The sequence below is a fragment of the Protopterus annectens genome, chromosome 6.part1, assembly GCF_019279795.1.
Source record: "Protopterus annectens isolate FY-2018-M chromosome 6.part1, PAN1.0, whole genome shotgun sequence".
Taxonomy (NCBI): domain Eukaryota; kingdom Metazoa; phylum Chordata; order Ceratodontiformes; family Protopteridae; genus Protopterus; species Protopterus annectens.
Genome location: NC_056738.1, coordinates 418,089,863 through 418,112,782, shown reverse-complemented (window position 1 = coordinate 418,112,782; position 22,920 = coordinate 418,089,863). Strand labels below are relative to the sequence as shown.

The 22,920-nt window shown below is 44.3% G+C and overlaps 1 protein-coding gene across 1 annotated transcript in view; it reads left to right on the top strand.

Annotated features, from left to right (window-relative positions):
• Nucleotides 1-22,920, top strand: part of CAPN1 (calpain 1) — a gene marked incomplete in the record, with an annotated part of 860,468 nt that overhangs the window by 357,608 nt on the left and 479,940 nt on the right. Inside the window, 1 exon segment of the mRNA XM_044075847.1 lies at nucleotides 5,711-5,829. Within this exon segment, the coding sequence (XP_043931782.1) occupies nucleotides 5,711-5,829 (119 nt within the window).

Genomic DNA, 22,920 nt, shown 5'->3' with positions numbered 1-22,920 from the left:
GTCATCTGACTACCACAATTCACAAGAAATACAAGGAAAAAGAAAAGGACAGGCATCTGAGGTCCAAAACTGACTAGGCTTCTTCTAAACCAGTCGCCGGTTTGCCCCTGACGCCCGGTACCTCAGAGCCACAGGCCGCTTCCGACTTCCACGTGGAGCCGACTAGGCCACTGGAAACTCAAGGTATTGGACCCTCGGAAACTATTCCCTCAGATGGGTCTTGAGCCGCTGAGCAGGCATCAGCTTCTGAGGGTGTTTTCAGGCCTACACAGTTGCATGTAAAAACCACTTCAGCTTCAAAGGCTACAGCACCTCTAAAGACAAAGAAACAAGTACAGCAATCCCATCCCCTCCTGATAAAGAGGCCTAGGCAAGAGACAGAATATGAATCTTCAGATCAGGTTTCCATTTCCTCTGACTCCTCTTCTGAACAGGAATACTCTGTTCCTCCCTATGAGGATTCTGATGCTGGAGAATCTATCCCTTCAGCCTCTCCTCCTGAGGATTATTCTTTTGGGGGAAACCCTGCATACCATGAGGGAGAACTTCGACTGGGAGAGCCAAGATTACTCAGAATCTAAGAAAAGGCTCAGAGATTTTCTTTTACCACCTCAGCACAGGCCCCTTGCTATTCTGCCTGTTTTAGACATTGTAGATGATGTATTTTCAGAGTCCGGCCTGTCTCCTGACTCTCTACCTCCAGCATCTGTTAAGCCAGACAGATACTACAGGGTTCCAGATTCACATACATTTCTATATAAAAACCTTGCTGCTGACCCAGAAATGATCTCTCAGGGTCCCAAAGGGGTTAAGGCTTCCAATGCAAAAAACCTCATCCCCTCTGATAGGGATTCAAGATCACTAGACAGATGGGGGAAAAAGATTTACACTTTTGCTACCTTGGCTGTAAGGGCTTTAAATTGTCAGTTTCATATGCTTAAATATCATCAATATTTAATGTCATTGCTTAAACAGAAAATGTTGACAAATTCAGAATGTGCAGAATACAAAGAAATGCAGGATTTATTGCATGCAGCTGAACAAATGGAAAAGCATACTTTGCAATGTGGTTTTGATTCTATGGAGGCCTCCTGCAGGGCCGCTGTTACGGGTTCTGTCATTAGGAGGCATGCTTGGTTAAAGGAACAGAATATGCCCGATCATGTTAAAGCAAAATTATTAGATGCTCCATTACAGCATGATACTTTGGTGTTAAAGCAGAAGAGGTGTTGAAGAAAATGGAGGACAAAGCAAAACCTATGCAAACAGTCAAGGATTTCTTACAGGTACAGCCACCCAGATTTAGCAGAAACTGGCGTACAAAGAATTGGTCCTTTCTAGTGTCAGACAGTCCACAAAGAGGCAGATACAGATGCCCCCGAGGCAGATCCCAGCCCCAAGGCTCATACAGGCCTAAATAATGGGGTGCTTCTACCCCCAAAAGCAGAGAAGACAAATCACAGCCATACAGGAAACAGTCCCAATGACTTCCGTCTGCAGCACCAAGCACTTATCTTTTGGCAACCCCCTTAGGGGGAAAACTAGCACTTTTTTCACAAAATTGGCACATGATTACCCAGGACAAATGGGTCTTGAATATAGTGTCATAGGCAAAAGGTATGCCAGACCTGCCACACAATCAATGGACAAAGGCACAAAAGCAAGTTTCATCCCTCATGGACATGAGGGCCATTCAGCGAGTACCACAGCAAGAGCAGGGACAAGGATTTTACTCAAGACTTTTCTTGGTACCCAGAAAGGACAAAGCCTGGAGACCAATACTGGACCTGTCTATTCTAAACACATTTCTGGACATTCCAAAATTCAAAATGTTGACTCTGCAGCAGCTTCTGCCCATGCTGGGCAAGAAGGCTTGGCTTGTAACTTTGGACCTAAAAGAGGCATACCTGCATGTCCCAATCAGACAATCTTGCAGAAGATACCTCAGATTCATAGCTGGCTCAATGCACTACCAATTCTCTGCACTGCCCTTTGGCTTATCTGCTGCGCCCAGGGTCTTCACAAAATGCCTGGCACCAGTAATTGCATTTTGCAGACAGAGAGGAATTCAAATATATCCTTACTTGGATGACTGCCTTATTCAAACAGAGAACAAGGACATTCTACTAAAGCATCTGGCGTTTGTAAAAAGGTTACTAATTTGCTTAGGGTACACAGTAAACGAAAAGAAATCAAAACTAGTACCCTCTCAAGAGATAATATTCCTGGGTGCAAGCTTAAATACTACTGCCCAGATGGCTTATCTCACGCCAGACAGACAAAGGCAACCGACTTCTTGCTTCAAAATGTTGGCAACAAAGACCCAGTTGTCTGCAAGGAAAATTCTGCAGGCTTTGGGCTTCATGGCATCCTGCATTTCTCTAATTCCATATGCAAGACTGCATATGAGGAAACTACAGTGGTATCTAAAAAGTGTTTGGACTCAACATTGCAACAACCTGGAAACATTTATCCTCATTCCCTGCCTGCAACAGGAGTTTTGATGGTGGGCACAGGCCAGTCACCACAACAAGGGACAGCCATTCACTTTACCCACAGCCTGGCAGACATTAACAACAGATGCGTCAGATTATGCCTGGGGGGCCCATATGGCAGGAAAATTTATTCAGAGCACATGGTCCGCAAGCCAAATGCATCTTCTTATCAATCAAAAAGAGATGCTAGCTGTTCAGAATGCCCTGACAGCTTTCAAGAATCTACTTCATCCAGGACAACTGCTGATAAAGACAGACAATACTACAGTCGTGGTACATAAACAAGCAGGGAGGCACACATTCCTAGCCCTCTGCAGACTAGCCATGACTTTGTGGGACACAGCATTGACTTATCAAGTTCACCTGCAAGCACAATTCCTGCCAGGAAAGATAAATACACTGGCAGACAAACTAAGCAGAAACCTCATGGATCCCCACGAGTGGAAACTGGATCCACAAGTCTTCAGCATAATAAGGAAATGGGTATGCCCAGACATAGATCTATTTGCCTCCCCTCACAACTGCCAACTACAGAGATTCTGCACAAGGACTTATCGCAAGCATGGAAGGTGGATGCTCTATCCTTCAGCTGGAAAGCCCTAACAGTATATGCCTTTCCTCCACTGCCTCTCCTCCCCAAGGTACTCCTAAAGGTCAGACAAGAGAAGCCAAAAATGATACTGATTGCCCCAGACTGGTCACGCCAGCACTGGTACCCAATCCTAAAGAACTTGTCTCAATATCCAGCCTGGACATTGCCTCAAATTCCTCACTTACTAACCCAACAAAACAATCAGATCCTGCACAGCCAACTCAGGACCTTAAATCTGGCAGCATGGCGGATAATGTAGTCCTTCAGAACACACCTCTCTCTAAAGTGGTGATGGATGTTATTTTGGAGGCCAGGAGGCCCAGTACCAGAAAATCTTATGCAGAAAAATGGAACAGATTCTGTGCTTGGAACCAGGTACAAGGAATTGACATGTTCCTTCCAAATATTCCTTAGATTTTACACTACTTAACTGAGATGCTGGACAAAGGCCTTTCCTTTTCATCTGTTAAGATCCATCTGCCATTTCAGCTCATTACAACATGGAACCACTTATTTTTTAATTAATAAGGCAGTACCCCAGAGGGGCCAAAAACATAAGACCCCCAAGCAGAGCACCAATACCTGCATGGGAACTCAATTATGTCTTGGAAAAACTCACACTGCCTCCTTTTGAGCCAGCCTCTACAGCTGATATAAAATTCTTATCCTGGAAAGCAGCTCTGCTCCTAGCAATAACCTCTGCAAGACGAGTCTCAGAGTTACAGGCACTCATGGCTGTGGAACCTTTTATCCTCTTCCATCCAGACAGGGTTTCTCTGAGGACAAACCCGACATTTATGCCTAAGGTAGTGTCCAGTGTAGCCCTTAACCAAACCATTAATTTGCCTACCTTTTATCCAAACCCACAGAATAAGGGTAAGAGACTTCTGCAATCTTTGGACATACACAGACAGCTACGCTTCTACCTGGACAGAACTAAAGCTTTCAGAAAGACTGAGCGACGTTTAGTGGCATATGCTGCAGGATCACAAGGAAAGGCCATCTCAAAGCAGACTATTTCTAAATGGATAGGCCACTGCATTCGTTTCTCCTATTCACAACATGGCAAATCAGTGCCTAAGGGCATTAAGCCACATTCAACCAGAGGAGCAGCAGCCACTTCAGCAGCCTTTCTCAGAGGAGTACCAACCAATGACATCTTAGAGGCTGCAACTTGGAGTTCAGTGCACACTTTTACAAAGCACTACAACTTACCTCTTTACTCTAAATCCAGAGCAGGCTTTGCCACTGCAGTTCTGCAGGGCCTCATAGCCTCTCCTAATCCAATTTAGCCCCAGCCACCCTTCCTCAGCTTTGGGATTCAACCCAAGTGTAATGACTGCAACAGTGAAACATGATGAACATAGTACAGTTGTGTACCTACCATAAATGTAGATGTTCGAGTATTTTCACTGTTGCAGTCCAGGTTACCCACTCACCATCCCCATTTCCTTCGCTGGGTCTTATCTGTACTTCTCTATTCTATACAACCTATGTGGTGTATTTGCTTGTAGATGGAGGAAATGATTTCTTTAGTGCATGCATGTTTATTGACATAATTTTAGCCTACCCTGTTTGGGGGCACCTGACATCTGGGTCAAGAAAAACTGAAGAAAATGGCATTGGCTGCATCTTTTATACCCCTGGCGCACTGACGTCAGGGAGGAGGCAACAGCAACCGACGCCAGACCAAGACTTTGGAATTCAGGCCCACTGCGGGTAGCCTGCCAGCAGGATAACACAAGTGTAATGACTGCAACAGTGAATACACTCTAACATCTACATTTATGGTAAGTACACAACTGTACTTTTCTTTGAATTTATTCAGGTTTGCACTGCATTTAATAGTTAGTTGAAGTTTATTCCACTTGCTTGCAATAAACAGTTTATAATTATATATTTCAAGAGGCCTGTTTTTGGCCACCTTATCTTGTATGCCAAATTATCTCTTAATGTTCTATTATTAGGAACTTTCTCAACACTCGATAATACCTGCAGTTCTTTAAGTGATCTGTAAGACAAGCATAGTCTGCCTGTGATAAATTGATACATTTTTGAATAAAACAGACCCAAAAACTTTATCCTTTCTTTAATATGGTAGGTTATGACACACTGACATTCCTTTGGAAAATTTTGTCTGCATCTCTTCAGTTTAAAGAATATATTCCTTGCAATGTGAACAGAACAAAGAATTGTGTACATTAGTAGTGAGATATGTCTGCATATCAGTCACTGACAACTTTTTTTTAATCTATTGGCATGTTTACCATTGGCTCTTCTACTGTTTCATGGCATAAAGCCATATGTGTAGTACTGTGTGCAGATGCTAGTGACGTATTTGCAGGAATGCTCTAAATATTTTCTTAGCACACTTTGATGTTCTCTTTAAAGTGATTCATTTTCAAAAACAAAATAATATGTAATATAAGCTATTTGAAATGAGCAAACATATTTGTCTTAGTTTATGGATGGAATGCATAAAATGACTGTTTTAAATGTATTGTTAATGTCACAAAATGACTGCTTTAAATGTATTGTTAATGTCATTAAAAGTACGATGTGATAGGGTTGTAGAGTCCTGCTTACACAGATTAATTTGTGTTTCCATATTATTCTGTTTCAGGTGACTGTTGGCTTTTAGCAGCTATTGCCTCCCTTACACTGAATGAAAAGATTCTTCATCGAGTAGTGCCACATGGGCAGAGTTTCCAACAGGGCTATTGTGGGGTTTTCCATTTTCAGGTAAACATTGGCAGCCGAACTGTAAAATTTGCAGGTTTCCAGCATCATTATCTGTTGAAGTACGTGATGCATAAAGTTTTAAAAATACTGCAGTATAAGCGACACTGTTATATTTCAGAGTCACAGTGGTGCAACAGATAGTGTTACCTCAGAGCAGGAGGCTCTCTAGTTTATCAGCTGGAGTGCCTTCTGTGTGGAGTCTGTATGCCCTATTTGTGTTTGTGTGGGTTTTCTCTAGGTGCGCCTGTTTGCTCTCACATTACAAAGACATGCAGTAGGTGGGTTGGGCACTCTAAATTGACCATAGTTGACTGTGAGCATGTGGTATGAAAGAAAAAAGAGAAGGGCTGGCCACCTGGCAGTATGAATCTTGGTTCTAAATTGTCACTGTTGAAGTGACACCCTGACCCCATGTATACAAATGAGAAAAAGGGGTTGTAAATGGATAGATGGACTGAATCTGAAATATTAAATAAAATAAAGGAGAAAATACTTTTTTAGTATCTTTATTCATTTACAATATCTCATTTAATCAAAAGTTATTTGCTAGTAGTTGGAAAACAACTTTGTCTTTTTCCTTGTAGATTGTGACAGTCTATTTCCTATAATAAAAATATAGGATGAAAAACTTAGAGATGTCCACTATGACTTAAACCATATAGCTGGCCATGGTTTTGTGGAAGCCTTACTCAATGTGCTTCAAAATAAGTTGCCTCTCTACTGTACTTCTACTAAGAGTCAGGCTATGAAGGAGAAAATGTTGCATTTTTTTACCCACTGGAAAGTTGCACATTAAAACTAAATTAAATTAAAAAAATTGGTATCTGACTCTCCATCACTATGTGATAAAGTGAGCAGGGGAGCAAAGTTTAATGTCAGAATAAGCTGGGTAAAGCTGACGAAGAAATATTACTACCTAAAACACACTACTCCTCCATTTTGTCTTCCACATGGACAGTATTTGTCAGGTAGTAGTGTTTGCTGAATTCATCCAAGCATCACTCAGTTGATTTGTCAGTCAAATGAATGAATAATAGATGTTCTTCTATTCATATGCTGCAGTATTCATTACATATGAGAGTTCACCTCCAGCTAATGCGTACGTACGGCCAGTATACAAAAGACTACATGCCACTGCTAGGTATGTGTGACATCGCACATCCTCTCTCGTACATTGGTCATAAAGGGACATCTGGTATAAAGCGAACATCAGCACGCACCAACCTCAGAACTTTTCTGACCACTGTCCAATTGCCTGCTCCAGACGTTCGCTCAACAGATTAGTGTTAAACCACTGTTCAGGTAAGTACCCTATTGGGGGGGGGGTTCTTCCTATTTTCTTTTCTGCTGCTTTGTTGTGTGGTAATTTCTTGTCATCAAGGAAGGGCAAGTGTCAGTGTGGAAAGCAGATTCCACATAAAGATGCCCAGACCTTTGTTTGCTCTGTCTAGACCTAGACCACGACCATACTGCCTGTGATATTTGTAAATCGTTCATTCCCAAAACTTTAAGGAGCCATCTAGCTTCACTTAAACTGTACTTACAGAACTAGCGTCTTAAGCACCCTAGCACAGGAGATAGAGGTGACAGGTCCTTTGAATGAGCCACAAACTAAAAAGACCAAGAAATCTTGGTCTGATCTACCAGCTGCACCTTCTCTCTCTCGGACATTCCTCCAAAGGCTGATGTAGGCCCGAAAGTCTTTCCAGAGACAGTGGATGCCCCTTTGGCCATTACCACAGAGGAAGCTCCGAAGTAGTCTACCAGCACGTCCAAGAGGGAAGTGCAAGCATTTGATTCGGGTGAAAAGGGGAAACTTCAGCTCATCATTTCTGAGGGTCCTTGGGGCATCACTCAAATCACTGTGCGTGAGGATGTGCTTAGTCAAATGTAGTCCGATGTCGGGTCCTTCCACATTCCACCACATGGAAACTTCCAGAAAGAAAAAGGTGACTACTAAACATGTGGCTCCTGGTCCGCCAGAACACCCCCTTGACGTGGCAGTCTTTTTCCCAAAGCCTTTTCCATGCCTTCATTGCCTTGCACCAGTCATCACCTTCCTCTGTACCTTTGCAGTCCTTTTCTTCCTCCACTGCATTCAAAAGACAGCTGCATATTCCTCCTCAGATGAGAAGGAATCCTCTGATGTTAGTTCATTGGCCTATTCCACCCAGATAGCTTCACCCTAGGGTATGCCTCCCTAGAAGAGGAATCCAGTGGTACAAATTTCCCTGGGGAGGATATTTCCTTTGGAGAAACTATCCAAAAAATGAAAGAATTTGTCAAATGGGACTGCTGCCAAGTCTCCGATATTCAAAAGAGGTATTATGACCTCTTGCAAATGGATTCTCCATCACTGTCTGCTATTCCCCCAGTCCTGCCTGCATTCCTGAATGCATTTATGCTGTTTCCAAATGTTCAGATTCACAACCCCCTGCTACCAAAGGCCCAGACAGGTTCTGTAAGGTGCCTGAGGGATTCTGAGTTCCTGTTTAAAGCTCCGTCTGCAGACCCAGCTACCATTTCCGTCTCAGCTGACAAGGTTTTCATGTTATTGCCCTCTACTTCCTTACTGCTCTCTGCTAAAGAGAGCAAGGTTATGGAGAGACTGGGTAAGAAGGTTTACACCCCTGCTACCCTGGCTTTCAGGGGAATTAATTACCAGACTCACATGGCCAAATGCTCTGGGTCTCCTTGCTGATGCAGTGAAACTCCTTTCTGAGCTTCCACATTCTCCTGCCAAGGCAAAACTGGCTGCCATTCATCTACCCAGGTTATGAGGCATTCAGTAAAGTGCAGTTATGATGCTGCAGATGCCTCTGCTAGTGCAGCACCCTCTGGGTCAGTTTTAAGGAGATATTCTTGGCTCAGGTTACAACCCCTGCCTGATGACTTTAAGGTCAAACTCATGGATGCCCCTCTGGATACTAAAACTTTGTTTGGTAACTTGGCTGCAGAACTACTCAAATCCTTACAGGAGAAAGGTAAAGAGCTACAGGATCTGAAGCATATCTTGGTTTCTCCTGTTGCCAGGGTCCAAAGGAGGTGTTCTACACAGACGGCCTTTCTTAGGAATCCTGTCGTGCCCCATTCTTCAAAAACCAAAAGAGGACCTAGGAAACGCACTTCTTCCACAGCTACCTCATCCACTCCTTTTCAGAAATAACCCTTTCAGTCCCAGTCTAAACCTTGTATCCTGTGACTACCTGCCTCCAGGGCCATCCACTCCCTTGTCCCTTCTTCTTTCTCTCTCTCTTGTGACTTAGAATTGTATCAGCCAAAACTCTTGGGTCCTCTCCATCATCCAGAGAGGATATTTCATGGCTTGGGACACTTATCCTGCCTTCAGAGGCATCCCACAACCACCAAAGGACAAAATGGCCCTCTTCCCTCAGGTAATCTCAGACCATCTTTCTCAGGGAACTATTCAAGAGGTCCCTTCTGCTCAACAAGGGAAAGGTTTCTACTCCAGAATGTTTTGGGTTCCAAGGAAGGATGGCCCCAGGAGACCCATTCTGGACCTTTCCCACTTAAACCCCTTTCTGGAAGTCCCATCCTTTCCAATGCTGACTTTGCCCTCTCTTCTTCCTGTAATTCTTTCCCAAGCATCAGTTGGTGTCATTGGACATCAAAGATGCTTACTTCACATCCCCATTCACCCTCAGTTCAGGAAGTTTCTATGTTTTTCTGTTGCTTCCTATCATTTTCAGTTCTGTGCTTTGCCCTTTGGTCTCTCTACGGTACTAGGGGTCTCGCAAAATGCTTGTCTCCTGTCATAGCATTTTGTAGGCTGCAGAGAATTCAGATTTTCCCTTATTTAGACAATCTCTTTTTATCCAAGCCCAATCATCAGACCTACTTCAGGAGTCTTTCCTTCACCATTTCCCTTCTAGAGAGACTAGGCTTTGCTATTAACTATCATAAGTCCCCTTTGACCCCTTCACAAGACCAAATTTGTCTGTGTTGCAAGATCCAAACAAACAAGATGCTAGCTTCCCTACTCATGGAAAAGGTGCTGTTCCTCACCTCTTACTTCTGGAGAATTTTACCCCTCCCCTCTATGACTGCCAAGGACCTCCTATGCGTCCTGGGATTCATGGCATCTACTATCCACATGGCTCCCTAGGCCAAGCTGCACAAGAGAAAAATTCAGTTGTTTCTAAAGACGCTCTGGATGCAGCACTCCTACCCCCTGGATTTCATGATTTTACTGCTACCATGCATAAAAAAGGAGTTGGATTGGTAGATACTTCAGGTAACCAAAAACCCTGGTTCCCCTACAGCCACTTCTCCCTTCCCCTAGAGTAATTCATGCATGGTTTAGACACAGGCTGGGGTGCAGCGCTGCAGTCCTGGAGGGCCAGGGTTGTGTGGTCTGCCACACAGGCAAAGGAACATATCAACATAAAAGAAATGAGAGCCCTGATTTTTGCCTTGAAAATCTTCAAACCCAAGCTTATTCCAAGGGTGCTGAGGTGGGGTTCACAGACAATACAACTGTTCTGTGGTTTGTCAACAAGCAGGGGGAGAATGAAGTCTTACCTCCTATGCAGACTGGCCCTATATGCCTGTTAGTTAGCCAAGTCTCCCTTCAGGCAGTTTACCTCCCCTTGGCTCACAATATGGTGACAGACCCATTAAGCAGGTCCATGACCCAGTCCCATGAATGGCTGTTACACAGGTATGTGTTTCTGGAACTGATCTATCATTGGGGTATGCCTCAGGTAGATCTTTTTGCCTTCCCCATGAACAGACCACTGCCAGACTTTTGCACCAGGGTTACACACCCCTTGGCATGGAAGGTGGATGCTCTGTCATTTTCTTGGAAGGGAATGTTTCTGTATGTACCCCCCCCACCACTTCTACAAAAGGTTCTACTGAATATTCAGCAGGATCAACCAAAAACCTTGCTGGTGACTCCCTTTTGGCTAAGGCAGCACTGGTTGCCCTTTCTCCTGCACCTGGCCAAGGGCAGTCATCACAAGTTACCCCACAGGATGGATCTACTCACACAGGACAAGGGAACTCTGATACATTCTCAGCTGTCAACTCTGAACCTGGCTTTGTGGGTGATAGGATTTTGATTTCCTTTTCGATGCCTATTTTCAGAGGATGTGCTTCAAGTTCTGCAGGAGGCCAGAAAATCCTATGTTTTCAAATGGAAAAGGTTTTCTATCTGGTGTTGCAAGAAGGACCTACAGCCACTGTTGGTGGATGTCCTGGTGGTTTTGTCCTAACTGTGTGAATTGATGAAAGGTAACCTTTCATACTCTTCAGTGAAGGCTCACCTTTCAGCTGTCTAAGCTTGTCTGCCTATGTCCCGGCCTATAGCCTGAAGGTTAAAGGTGAAACTTTTCCATAAAAGCATCCTACACATTAGACCACCAAGGAAACCAGTTCCTCTTCCTTGGGATCTCAACTTTGTGTTAGAGAAGCTTATGATGGCACCCTTTGAGCCAACAAGCTCCTCTTCCCTGCAACATTGCACATGGAAAACAGCTTTGCTCATGGCCATTACATCTGCTAGAAGGGTTTCTGATCTGCAAGCTTTGATGTCTAATCCTCCTTCACAGTTTTCCACAGGGACTGGGTTTCCTTGCATACGAGTCCTTCCTTTATGCCCAGGGTGATCAACAGGATTATCCTTTAACCAGCCCATAAATCGTCCTACCTTTTTTCTTCCCCTCAGTCTAAAATTGAGAGAATCCTGCACTTTTTGGATGTGCACAGGCAACTCCGATACTACCTGGAAAAAAACAAACCTATCCAAAAATCTGAATGCCTGTTTTGTCCTACCACCCAGGGCCCTAGGTCAACCGGTTTCCAAACTATTTCTTCTTGGATTTGTAAAGCTATCTCTTTCCATTACTCAACCAAATGGTAAGAGCTTTTTTTCTTCAGTGAGGGCACACTCCACTAGAGCAGTTTCCTCTTCTGAGATCTTTTTTAAAGGTTTGGACACTTGATGTATCCTGGAGGCAGCTTTATCTGGTCCTCTGTTCATATCTTCACCAAGCATTATAAACTAGATGTCCTCTCCAAATTCAGGGTTGCTTTTGCTAGGGCTATTCTACATGGCTTTGTAGAAAAAACTTCTGTTGTTCCTCCTCCTCCCCAGTTTTCCCAAGCATGAGCTTTTGGCATTCTCCCGTATATGATGAATACTGCAGGACATGAATAGAAGGACATAAAATAGTTGTGTAAAATCTTGCCATAACCATAGATGTCCTTCTCTTCTATATGTTGCAGTATTGCTAATCCCCTGCCTTCCCCTGATGCTTGCCTGTCTTTCCTGATGACATGTCTTTCAGCTAGGTTCAGGCTGGTGCTTGGCGACATTCAGTTCTGAGGTTGATGTGTGCTGATGTCTGCTTTATACCCAGTGTCCCATTATGACTGACTTATGAGAGAGGATGTGCAGCATTGCACGTATCTAGCAGCAGTATGTAGGTTTTCGTATACTGGCCGGACGTACAAGTTAGCCAGAGGTGAACTCCTATATGTGATGAATACAGAGAAGGACATCTATGCTTATGGTAGGATTCTACACAACTGTTCTGTATTCTTTATTGAAGTAAGCACTAAATCAGAATCTAATATTATAGTCATATACATGTATGTGTAGCTGTTAAATCTATAAATGCACAGACATTTGTGTGTGTGCATGTGTGTTTATATATAAACACGTATTTAAAGTTATACACGTATCCCATGTGATTGTACGATTCCTAGGGTATGTAGGTATTGAATGGCTGAATGAAATGCATGTATCAAAAAACTTGATCTTTACAAGCATCGATGGCTGTAGGTTTTCACTGCAGATTTTCAGTGAAGCTTTCTCCTCAGTGATCAGTTTTTTGCAGTTGTAAGCCAGCGCCTTCAGAACCTTTTAGAAACTTTAGGTCGGATGGCTGCCTTCCAGGCATGTGAAATGTTAGTGCAAATTGTCTGTGTCTAGACTTGTTTAATAGACCAAAAATATACAAGATATGATAGTATTTCAACTTGTTACAGAACAGCACTGAGAGGAAACTCAAGAAGTAATTTTTTTAATAAACTGTGTTGGAATACATTAAGAAGGACTTTGTCTTGACATGCCAAATTAACATTTAGAATTGCTGACAAGACAAGGTTGCTGCTTCTCTTTATGCAAGTAAACTTCTCTTGCTGCAAGTGGTGACGGTCATCGACTGAATATTACGTCAGTATCACCATTAAGTGACCTGTGCATGACCAGAGGGATGGGGCAAAATCTGCCTTCACAGTCCGGTTGTGACTGCCATGGAAAATGATTTCCATTATAATGGTTTGTTATGGCAAAGCCAGCTGCAGGTGCTAACCAATGCTGAAATGCTAAGGCTTAGAGCTGCAGTACTCTGTCTTTACTCTTGTATTCAGCATGTCACTGCAGCTACTACCATCTTCTCCTGGGCTTTGTCTGCAATGTTTACTGCAAAGATTTATTGTGTTCTGCACAGCAGTTATTACACACATTGTGTTTGCTAGCATCATGCCCTGCTTTAGCACTGCCCCCTGTTGAAATGCTGGGACTTGAAGTACTGTGTCCTGAAAAACTGTTTAAAAAAAAAAGACTGAAAATACAGGAGAAGAGTGACTTTCAAACAACGTTCTTCTTGTTTACCCCTGTTTTGCAGGGGGCTTCCCCCTTGATGTAGTTGATAAGCCACCCACTGCCAAAACGTATGTATACCAACTCCAAGATTGCCATTTCTCATAATATTCCCTTTTTGTCCAAGTTATGGCAATCGCTGACTTGGTATTTACAAGTCCAGAGTTTTGATAATTCAGTCTTCACATTAACATTTCATATTGTTACCTTTTGAGTACATCTTAGCAACTTAATATTTTCTGTTTTGTATTCTATTCTTCTGGGAACTGAGTGATCAATTTTCACTGGATCATTTGTCCGTGTTCCTGAACAAATGCAGTAATTGAGGTCAGTGGAACACTAAAGCATGGTATTGATAGTTTGCTACATTAGAAAAAAAAGTTGCAGTTAAATTACTTATTTTCATAACTATTGATTAGCTTTACTGGTTTGCTAAAGGTATTAAAGAAGGTACAGTGGATATAAGTGTACACACCCCTGTTAAAATGCCAAGTTTTTCTGATATAAAAAAATGAGACCACAATAAATCATTTCAAAACTTTTCCCACCTTTAATGTGGCCTATAACCTGTACAATTCAATTGAAAAAAAAATCTGTTAGGGGGAAAAAAACATAAAAAAATAAAAAAATATAATAAGTTGGTTGCATAAGTGTGCACACCCTTAAACTAATACTTTATTGAAGCACCTTTTGATTTAATTACAGCATTCAGTCTTCTTGGGTACACACCTGCCATCAATTAAAGAGACTCTGATTAACCCCAAATAAAGTTCAGCTGTCCTAGTAGAATTTACGTGACATGTAATCTGTTGCCTGCTACAACAAAAGCCGTGGTTCGCAGAGAGCTTACAAAGCATCAAAGGGATCTCACTGTTGAAAGGTATCCATCAGGAGAAGGGTACAAAAACAATTTCCACAGCATTGGATATACCATTTAACACAGAGAAGATGGTCTTCAAAAAGTGCAGAAAATATGGGACAGCAGTGACATTGCAAAGAATTGGATGCCCCTCAAAAAATTGATGAAAAGACTAGATGAAAACTGATCAGGGAGGCTGCCAAGAGTCCTACAGCAACACTGAAGGAGCTGCAAGAATTTCTGGCAAGTACTGGATGTCCTTCAAGAATGCAACTGCAGTCCTAACATATGGGTTGTCCTGCCTCAGGCAGCCCTTCGGTCGGCCGGATTCCAAAGTCTGGGTCCGGCGTCGGCTGATGTTGCCTCCTCCCCAACGTCAGAGTGGCTGGGGTATAAAGGCATCAGCCGACACCATCTTCTTCAGTCTTTCTTGCCGCGCAGTGCCCGAAGCAGAAGCAGTTCGCAAGTGCCGGTCGGTCAGCTCCTGTGTTTTAGTTACCGAAGTCATCTAAAAAGCTAAGTACCCCGTTGGGGAACATTTTTTCTTGCCTCAGCCAATGTCAGAACAAATTGAGAAAGTTAATAATTGTTTGTCTTGTGGTAAACAAATACCTCATAAGGACTTCCATTTTTATTGCCTCCCTTGCCTGGGTCCAGACCACGACGTCTCGGCCTGTGCTGCCTGTGCTTGCTTTAATAAGAGCACTCTCAGGCACCGGGCAGAATTTGCCGAAAACTTTTTTGTCGAATCCTACGCTTATATCATACCGTCGGAACAACCGACAGCACAGACTACCAAAAAACGTAAAGACCGGGACCGACACCCTCAGCCCGCGTCCTCCACCGATACTACTCCTAAGCCCTCCGCGAGTGCTTCGGTCCCTTTGGAAGCGAGTATTCAACCGCTCCAGGCTGATGACACCGCGTTGCCATGTTCTTCGGTCTCTGAGTCTACACCGGTGCCGGTAGTTGACTTTCCCCCAGAAACCGAAGTTCTCGATCTACCCGACACCATTCCTGTGGACAAGGTTACCCCTGCACGTGGGGCAGCTAGGCCTCCTGTATCCATGTCCATCAAGGCCTTTGCACGTGCTAAGGCCGCCAGCCAGGCCAAGGCCCATCCTAGACCTACCTCTCAGGCCCCTTCTTCTGATGGACAGATTATGTCCCTTGCTGCAGATCTAATCTCTCTCTTATCAGGGGGTCTCAACCCCATCCAGACAGAGGTTCTCAGCCACCTGCAGAAAAAAGGCCTAGAACTGAGCAGGCAGACAACCTCTCTTCAGATGAAGCCTCTGGGGATTCAGAGCATTCAGACACCCAAGAAGAATCCTTCCGAGCCTATGAAGACTCTGATGCTGAGGAATCCATTCCCTCAGCCTCTCCTCTGGAGGATTTCTCTTTCGGTGAAGTCCTCCACTCCATGAGGGAGCATTTTAAGTGGCAGGGTCAGGAATTTTCTGATTCTAGGAAAAGGCTTCGTACCTTCCTCAAGTTACCCCAGCACAGACCTTTGGCTATCCCTCCAGTTTTGGATGTTCTGGATGATGTGTACTCAGACTCCAGTGCTTCCCCTGATTCTCTCCCTCCTGCTCCTGTCAAGCCAGACAGATATTACAGGGTCCCTGACACTCACAAGCATTTCTTTAAGGCCCAATCTGTGGATCTATAAACTATTTCACAGGGTCCCAAAGGAGTGGCTTCCTCCTCGGTCAAAAATCCACTTCCAGCTGACAGGGAAGCAAGGTCCCTGGAGAGATGGGGTAAAAAAGTTTATACCTCTACCACCCTTGCCATGAGGTCACTTAACTGCCTTTTTCATATGTTTAAGTACCAGGATTACTTACTGGATGATTTGCAGAAAAAACTAGCCTCTCCTGAGCCTATAGATAGAAAGGCACTGCAGGATTTGGTTCATAATTCCCAGCAGGTTAGCAACCATTTTCTTCAGTGTGGTTATGATGCATTGGAGGCTTCATGTAGGGCAGCTATGACAGGGGCTGTTAATACGTAGACATGCTTGGTTGAAAGAGCAGCCACTGCCGGATCATGTTAAAGTAAAGCTCCTGGACGCACCTCTGGATAAACAGAAGCTATTTGGTGCAAATGCTCAGGATGTGTTGAAGTCTATTGAGGAGAAGGCAAAATCAGTACAAACAGTAAAAGATTTCCTCCAGGTTCAGCCACCCAGATTCAGCAGGAATTGGCCTACAAAGAATTGGTCCTTTCCAGACTCAGACAAGTATCAAAGGGGAAAGAACAGGCGTGCTCGAGGTAGAGGGCAATACCGAGGCTCCTACAGGGGCCGCCAATGGCAATCTCAGAATCAAAGAAGTGGCACAGGTAGTTCACCTGCACCACAGGGACAATCACAATGACTTAACTATCACTCCGCCTACCAAGGCTCAAAGAGAAGCACCTTTAGGCAGAAAATTATCTCTATTCTCAAGAAACTGGCACATTATAACAAAGGACAATTGGATTCTGGACATAATAGACAGAGTTTACAGGTTCCACTTCCATACTTTACCAACAGGACAAGGCATGCCAAACCTGCCACAAATTCAAAGGGCAGAGGCACTCAGAGAAGTCTCAAAGCTGTCACAAATAAAAGCAATAGAGAAGGTTCCTCCTCAGGAACAAGGCCAGGGATTTTTCTCAAGACTGTTCCTTGTTCCAAGAAAAGAAAAGCAATGGAGGCCTATTTTGGACTTGTCCGTTCTAAATACTTTTCTCATGGTGCCAAAATTCAAGATGCTGATGTTACAGCAACTTCTTCCCATGCTGGGCAAGGGGTCTTGGCTGGTTACTCTGGACCTCAAGGAGGCATACCTGCATGTCCCTATCAGACACAGTTGCAGAAGATACCTCGGATTTCTTGCAGGAACAGAGCACTATCCATTCTCAGCATTGCTGTTTGGCTTATCTACTGCGCCCAGAGTATTCACGAAATGCCTGGCATCAGTAGTGGCACATTGCAGACTCCAGGGGATACAAATATACCCTTACCTGAACGACTGCCTCATTCAAGCAGACAGCAAACAGACCTTGATAAAACACTTGGATTATGTCATTCAATTGCTGCAGGCTTTGGGATACACAGTCAACATGCAAAAATCAAGATTGCTGCCATCCCAAGAGATTATTTTCCTAGGAGCAAAGCTGAACACACAGCTACAAATGGCTTTCCTTACAGAGGACAAACAAGAACATTTAACAGATTACTTCAAAAGCCTAGCAAAATTAACCCACCTGACCGCAAGGAAAACCCTGCAGGCCCTGGGGTTCATGGCATCTTGCATTCTTCTAATCCCTCTGGCAAGACTACACATGAGAAAGCTGCAATGGTACCTAAAAAGCCTGTAGTCTCAACACAGCCACAACCTGGAAGACATAATACCACTCATACCATGCCTGCAAAGGGAATTTCTGTGGTGGGCTTAAGCGAGTCACTTAAACGAAGGCATGCCTTTCAGCAAAGCTCCAACAACTCAAACTATTACAACAGACGCTTCAGACCATGGATGGGGGGCGCACATGGATGGCAGATGCATTCAAGGGCAATGGTCTCCCAAGGAAATGCATCAGCACATAAATCAAAAGGAGATGTTGGCAGTGATACATGCAATAGAAGCCTTTGGAACATCTCTTCAGCAAGGTCATCTGCTAATAAGAACAGACAACACCACGGTCATGTGGTACATAAACAAACAAGGGGGCACTCATTCCTACCCCCTCTGCAGACTAACAATGACTCTTTGGGGAAACTGCCTGAAACTGAACATCTACTTGCAATCCCAGTTTGTTCCGGGCAAGGACAATGTTCTGGCAGACAGGCTAAGCAGGAATTTCTTGGATCCACACGAATGGATGCTACACCCACGCATATTCACACAAATAACTGCATGGGGAAGACCAGACCTAGACCTCTTTGCATCTCATCTCAATCATCATCTGGAAAGGTTTTGCACAAGGATACATCACCCGCTAGCCTGGAGAACAGATGCTCTATCCTTCAGCTGGAATGCCCTAACAGTTTATGCATTCCCTCCGATACCTTTACTCACCAAAGTGTTACTGAAGATCAAGGCAGAACAACCAAGAGGAATTTTGATAGCTCCAGACTGGCCAAGGCAACACTGGTATCCACTGCTACTGAGCATAACTCACACCAAACCATGGCCCTTGCCTCTATGGCCTCAGCTCCTGACTCAGCACAATTACAAGACTGTTCATCAGAACCTGCGAACCTTAAAGCTGACAGCTTGGAGAGTTCCATGACTGGGACCCATGACTCCCTCTCCAAAACAGTTCAGGAAATTTTGCTGGAGGCACGCAGACCTTCCACCAGAAAAACCTGTTCGGCAAAATGGAAGAGATTCATCATCTGGAATGTCAACAGGGGTCAGGATGCATCACTGATGAACATACCCCAGATATTAGAATACTTGGCAGAAATGTTTCACAGTGGCCTCTCATACTATTCCATCAAAATCCACGCTTCAGCTATCTCAGCACATTACAACTGTGATCCACCTGTGTGTTTTCGCATCCCTTGTTAAGACAGTTTCTAAGGGGTGTAAAGAATATCAAACCTCCAAGGAAACAACCAATTCCTGCATGGGACCTCAATTACGTCTTGGAAAAATTAACTCTTCCTCCCTTTGAACCAGCAGCTTCTTCAGAAATGCAGTTTCTCTCTTGGAAAACAGTTTTCCTTTTGGCATTCACCTTAGCAAGAAGAGCCTCGGAGATACAGGCCCTCATTGCAGTTCCTCCTTTTCTCATCTTTCATCAGGACAGTTTCCCTCAGGACCAATCCTTCCTTCATGCCTAAGGTGATATCCAGAGTGTCTCTAAACCAAGCAATTCGCCTGCCTACTTTCTTTCCTAAACCTCAAAACAAAGGGGAAAAGCTGTTGCATACTTTAGACATTCACAGACAACTACGCTACTACTTGGACAGAACAAAGTCTACCAGGAAGTCTGACCAACTGTTTGTAGCCTATGCTGCTGGGACTCAAGGAAAGGCAGTCACCAAACAAACTATCTCAAAATGGATTGGACACTGCATCAGATTCTGTTACTCTTTCCATGGAAAAAGTGTGCCAGCCAATATTAGACCACACTCCACCAGAGCTATGGCCACATCCACAGCCTTTCTAAGAGGTGTGGCTACAAAAGATATTCTAGAGGCTGCCACATGGAGCTCCGTGCATACATTTACCAAGCACTACAACCTGCCATTATACTCCAGATCCCGAGCAGGCTTTGCTTCGGCAGTCCTGCAGGGCCTTCTAGCTACACCATCTCTTGCTTAGTCCTACCACCCCCAGCTTGGCTATGGTATTCAACCCATATGTTAGGACTGCAGTTGCATTCTTGAAGGACATAGTACAGTTTTGTACCTACCATAAATGTAGATGTCCGATAGATATGCAACTGCAGTCAGGTTTTCCCTCCCTCCTACCCCTCTGATGTCCTTCATGGATGCATCTGCAGTCATAACAACTGGGTTGTCCTGTCGTCAGGCAGCCCTTCGGTCGGCCGGATTCCAAAGTCCGGGTCCGGCTTCGGCTGATGTCGCACTTCACCCGACGTCATCTCTGTTGGTCTTCGGGTATAAAGGCATCAGCCGACGCCATTTTCCTCAGTCTTTCTTGCCGCGTGGCGCCCGAAGCAGAAGCTGTTCGCAAGTGCCGGTTGGTCAGATCCAGAGATTACTACTTCGAATACTACTTGAAGACTTCCAAAAGCTAAGTACCCGTTGGGGACTCTTTCTTGCCTCAGCCGATGTCAGAAAAAGTCAATAACTGTTTAACTTGTGGGAAACAAATACCTCATAAAGATTGCCACTCTTACTCTTTGCCTTGTTTAGGCCCAGACCACGGCGTAGCAGCCTGTTCAGCCTGTGCCTCATTCAACCGACAACGCTTAGGCGTCGGTCGGAGTTTGCTGAACAGTTTTTCGGCTCAGATTTTGCGTACATTATGCCGCCGGATCCTCCGACTACCCAGATTGTTAAAACGCAAAGAAAAGACCGACACTCGCGGTCCGCGGTTTGCGAAACCATGGTTAAGCAAATCATGAGTGTCTCGGTTTCCGAAACCGAGAACTGATCAAAGCACAGCTGAATCAATGACTACTACTGAGGCTCCTGCTACCTTACTTGAAACGGCCTCAGAAATCTTACCTACAGTGGTTACTAGTGACTTATCAGACACCATCCCTTTGGATGTCTCTACCCCAGCACGTGGTGCTGCTAGGCCTCCTGCAGCCATGTCTATTAAGGCCTTTGCCAGGGCTAAAGCAGCCAAATCTACTAAATCAGTGCCTGTTAAGCCCCCTCTACTAGGCCCACTTCTAGTTCACAAATGCTTACTCTGGCAGAGGATTTAATATCCTTAATTAGGGGATCTCAATCTCACCCAGAAAGGGCCTCTCAGCCCCAGAAAGAGACCTAGAGCAGAGCCCCCCGTGCCTGTGTCCTCTGATGATTCCGCGGAGGACTCTGATATTACAGACCAGCCAGAGGCTCATTTCTCCAATTATGAAGACTCAGATGCTGAAGAATCCATTCCAGCTGCTTCTCCACCAGAAGAATTCTCCTTTGGGGAAACCTTACATGCCATGCGAGAACAATTCCAATGGCAGGAACACTATTTCTCAGATTCCAGAAAAAGACTTGGGACTTTTCTGCACCTACCACAACACAGGCCTTTAGCTATACCTCCTGTCCTCTCTGTTGTGGACGATGCATTTAATGATGTCTGCACTGCACCAGATTCCTTACCTCCAGCCCCTGTCAAACCAGACAGATTTTACAGGGTTCCAGACACTCATCACCACTTATACAAGGCCCCACTTGCAGACCCCGAAACCATATCCCAGGGGCCTAAGGCAGCAGCCTCGACCACAGCAAAAAACCCTATTCCTTCTCAAAGGGAAGCCAGGTCTTTAGACAGATGGGGCAAAAAGGTTTACACCTCCGCTACTCTCTCAGCTAGAGCTTTAAATTGTCAGTTTCACATGATACAATACCAAGAGTTTATGCTTGATCAGTTAACTAAAAAGCTATCCTCTGATGACTCTATAGATAAGAAATATATATTAGAAATGGTAAATAACATACAACAGGTTAGTAACCATTCCTTAAAATGTGGCTATGATGCACTGGAGGCTTCATTTAGATCAGCCATGACTGGCACAGTGATAAGAAGACATGCATGGCTGAAGGAACAGGTCTTACGGATCATGTTAAAGCTAAGTTATTAGATGCACCTATGGATAAGGCCAGTTTGTTTGGTACACCTGCCCAGCAGGTAATGAAGAAAATGGAAGAAAAGGCAAAATCTGTACAAACAGTTAAAGATTTCTTGCAGGTTCAACCCCAAGGTTTAGCAGGAACTGGCCTGCCAAAATTGGTCCTTTCCTGACTCCACAAGATCCCAAAGGGGCAGGAATAGGCGTCCCAGAGGCAGAAATCAATCCAGAGGGGTGCCTACAGAGGGCGACAGTGGCAAGGTAATAACAGAGGCACAGACACAGCCACTGCCACTACAACAGCACAGTGACTTGATTCTAACTCCGCCTACCAGGGAACAAATAACAGCACCATTAGGCGGAAAATTAACCTTATTTTGAAAAACTGGCACTATATCACAAAAGACAAGTGGATTCTGCAAACCATAGACCAAGGATACGGTTCCACTTCCACACTTTACCAGTCAAAGAGGAATGCCAAACCTGCCTCCAAATCAAAAACAGAAGCTCTACAGCAGATAATGCAACTAACAAAGATGAGAGCTGTGGAAAAGTGCCAATAACAGAACAAGGCAAAGGATTCTACTCCAGACTATTCCTAGTTCCAAGAAAGGAAAAAGCTGGAGACCTATTCTCGACCTGTCCATCTTAAATACATACATCATTGTCCCAAAATTCAAAATGCTGACCCTCCAGCAACTTCTTCCCATGCTGGGCAAGGAGTGCTGGCTGGTAACTCTAGATCTCAAGGAGGCATACCTGCACGTCCCCATACGACCAATTTGCAGAAGATACCTCAGATTTCTTGCAGGATCAGAGCACTATCAATTCTCAGCATTGCCCTTTGGCTTATCTACTGCGCCCAGAGTATTCACAAAATGCCTGGCATCAGTAATCGCCCACTGCAGACTACAGGGAATCCAAATTTATCCATACCTGAACGACTGTCTGCTACAGGGGGACAACAAAAGCAAGCTGACAACAGATTTACAAAGGGTCATTTACTTGCTACAAGCACTGGGATACACAGTCAATTTACAAAAGTCAAGGCTGATACCATCCCAAACAAGGACATTCTTGGGCGCGGAATTGGACACAGTAAGACAAATGGCATTCCTAACTGCAGAAAAACAAAAAGAACTCCCTCTTTACTTCTTGGCACTAACAAAACAGAACAAGCTAACAGCAAGAAAAGTTCTACAGGCCTTGGGCTTCATGGCATCCTGTATAATCTTGGTTCCACATGCCAGACTACATATGAGAAAACTACAGTGGTACCTAAAGAATTTATGGTCCCAACACAGGCACAGCCTAGAAGCAGAAATTCCTCTAATCCCAT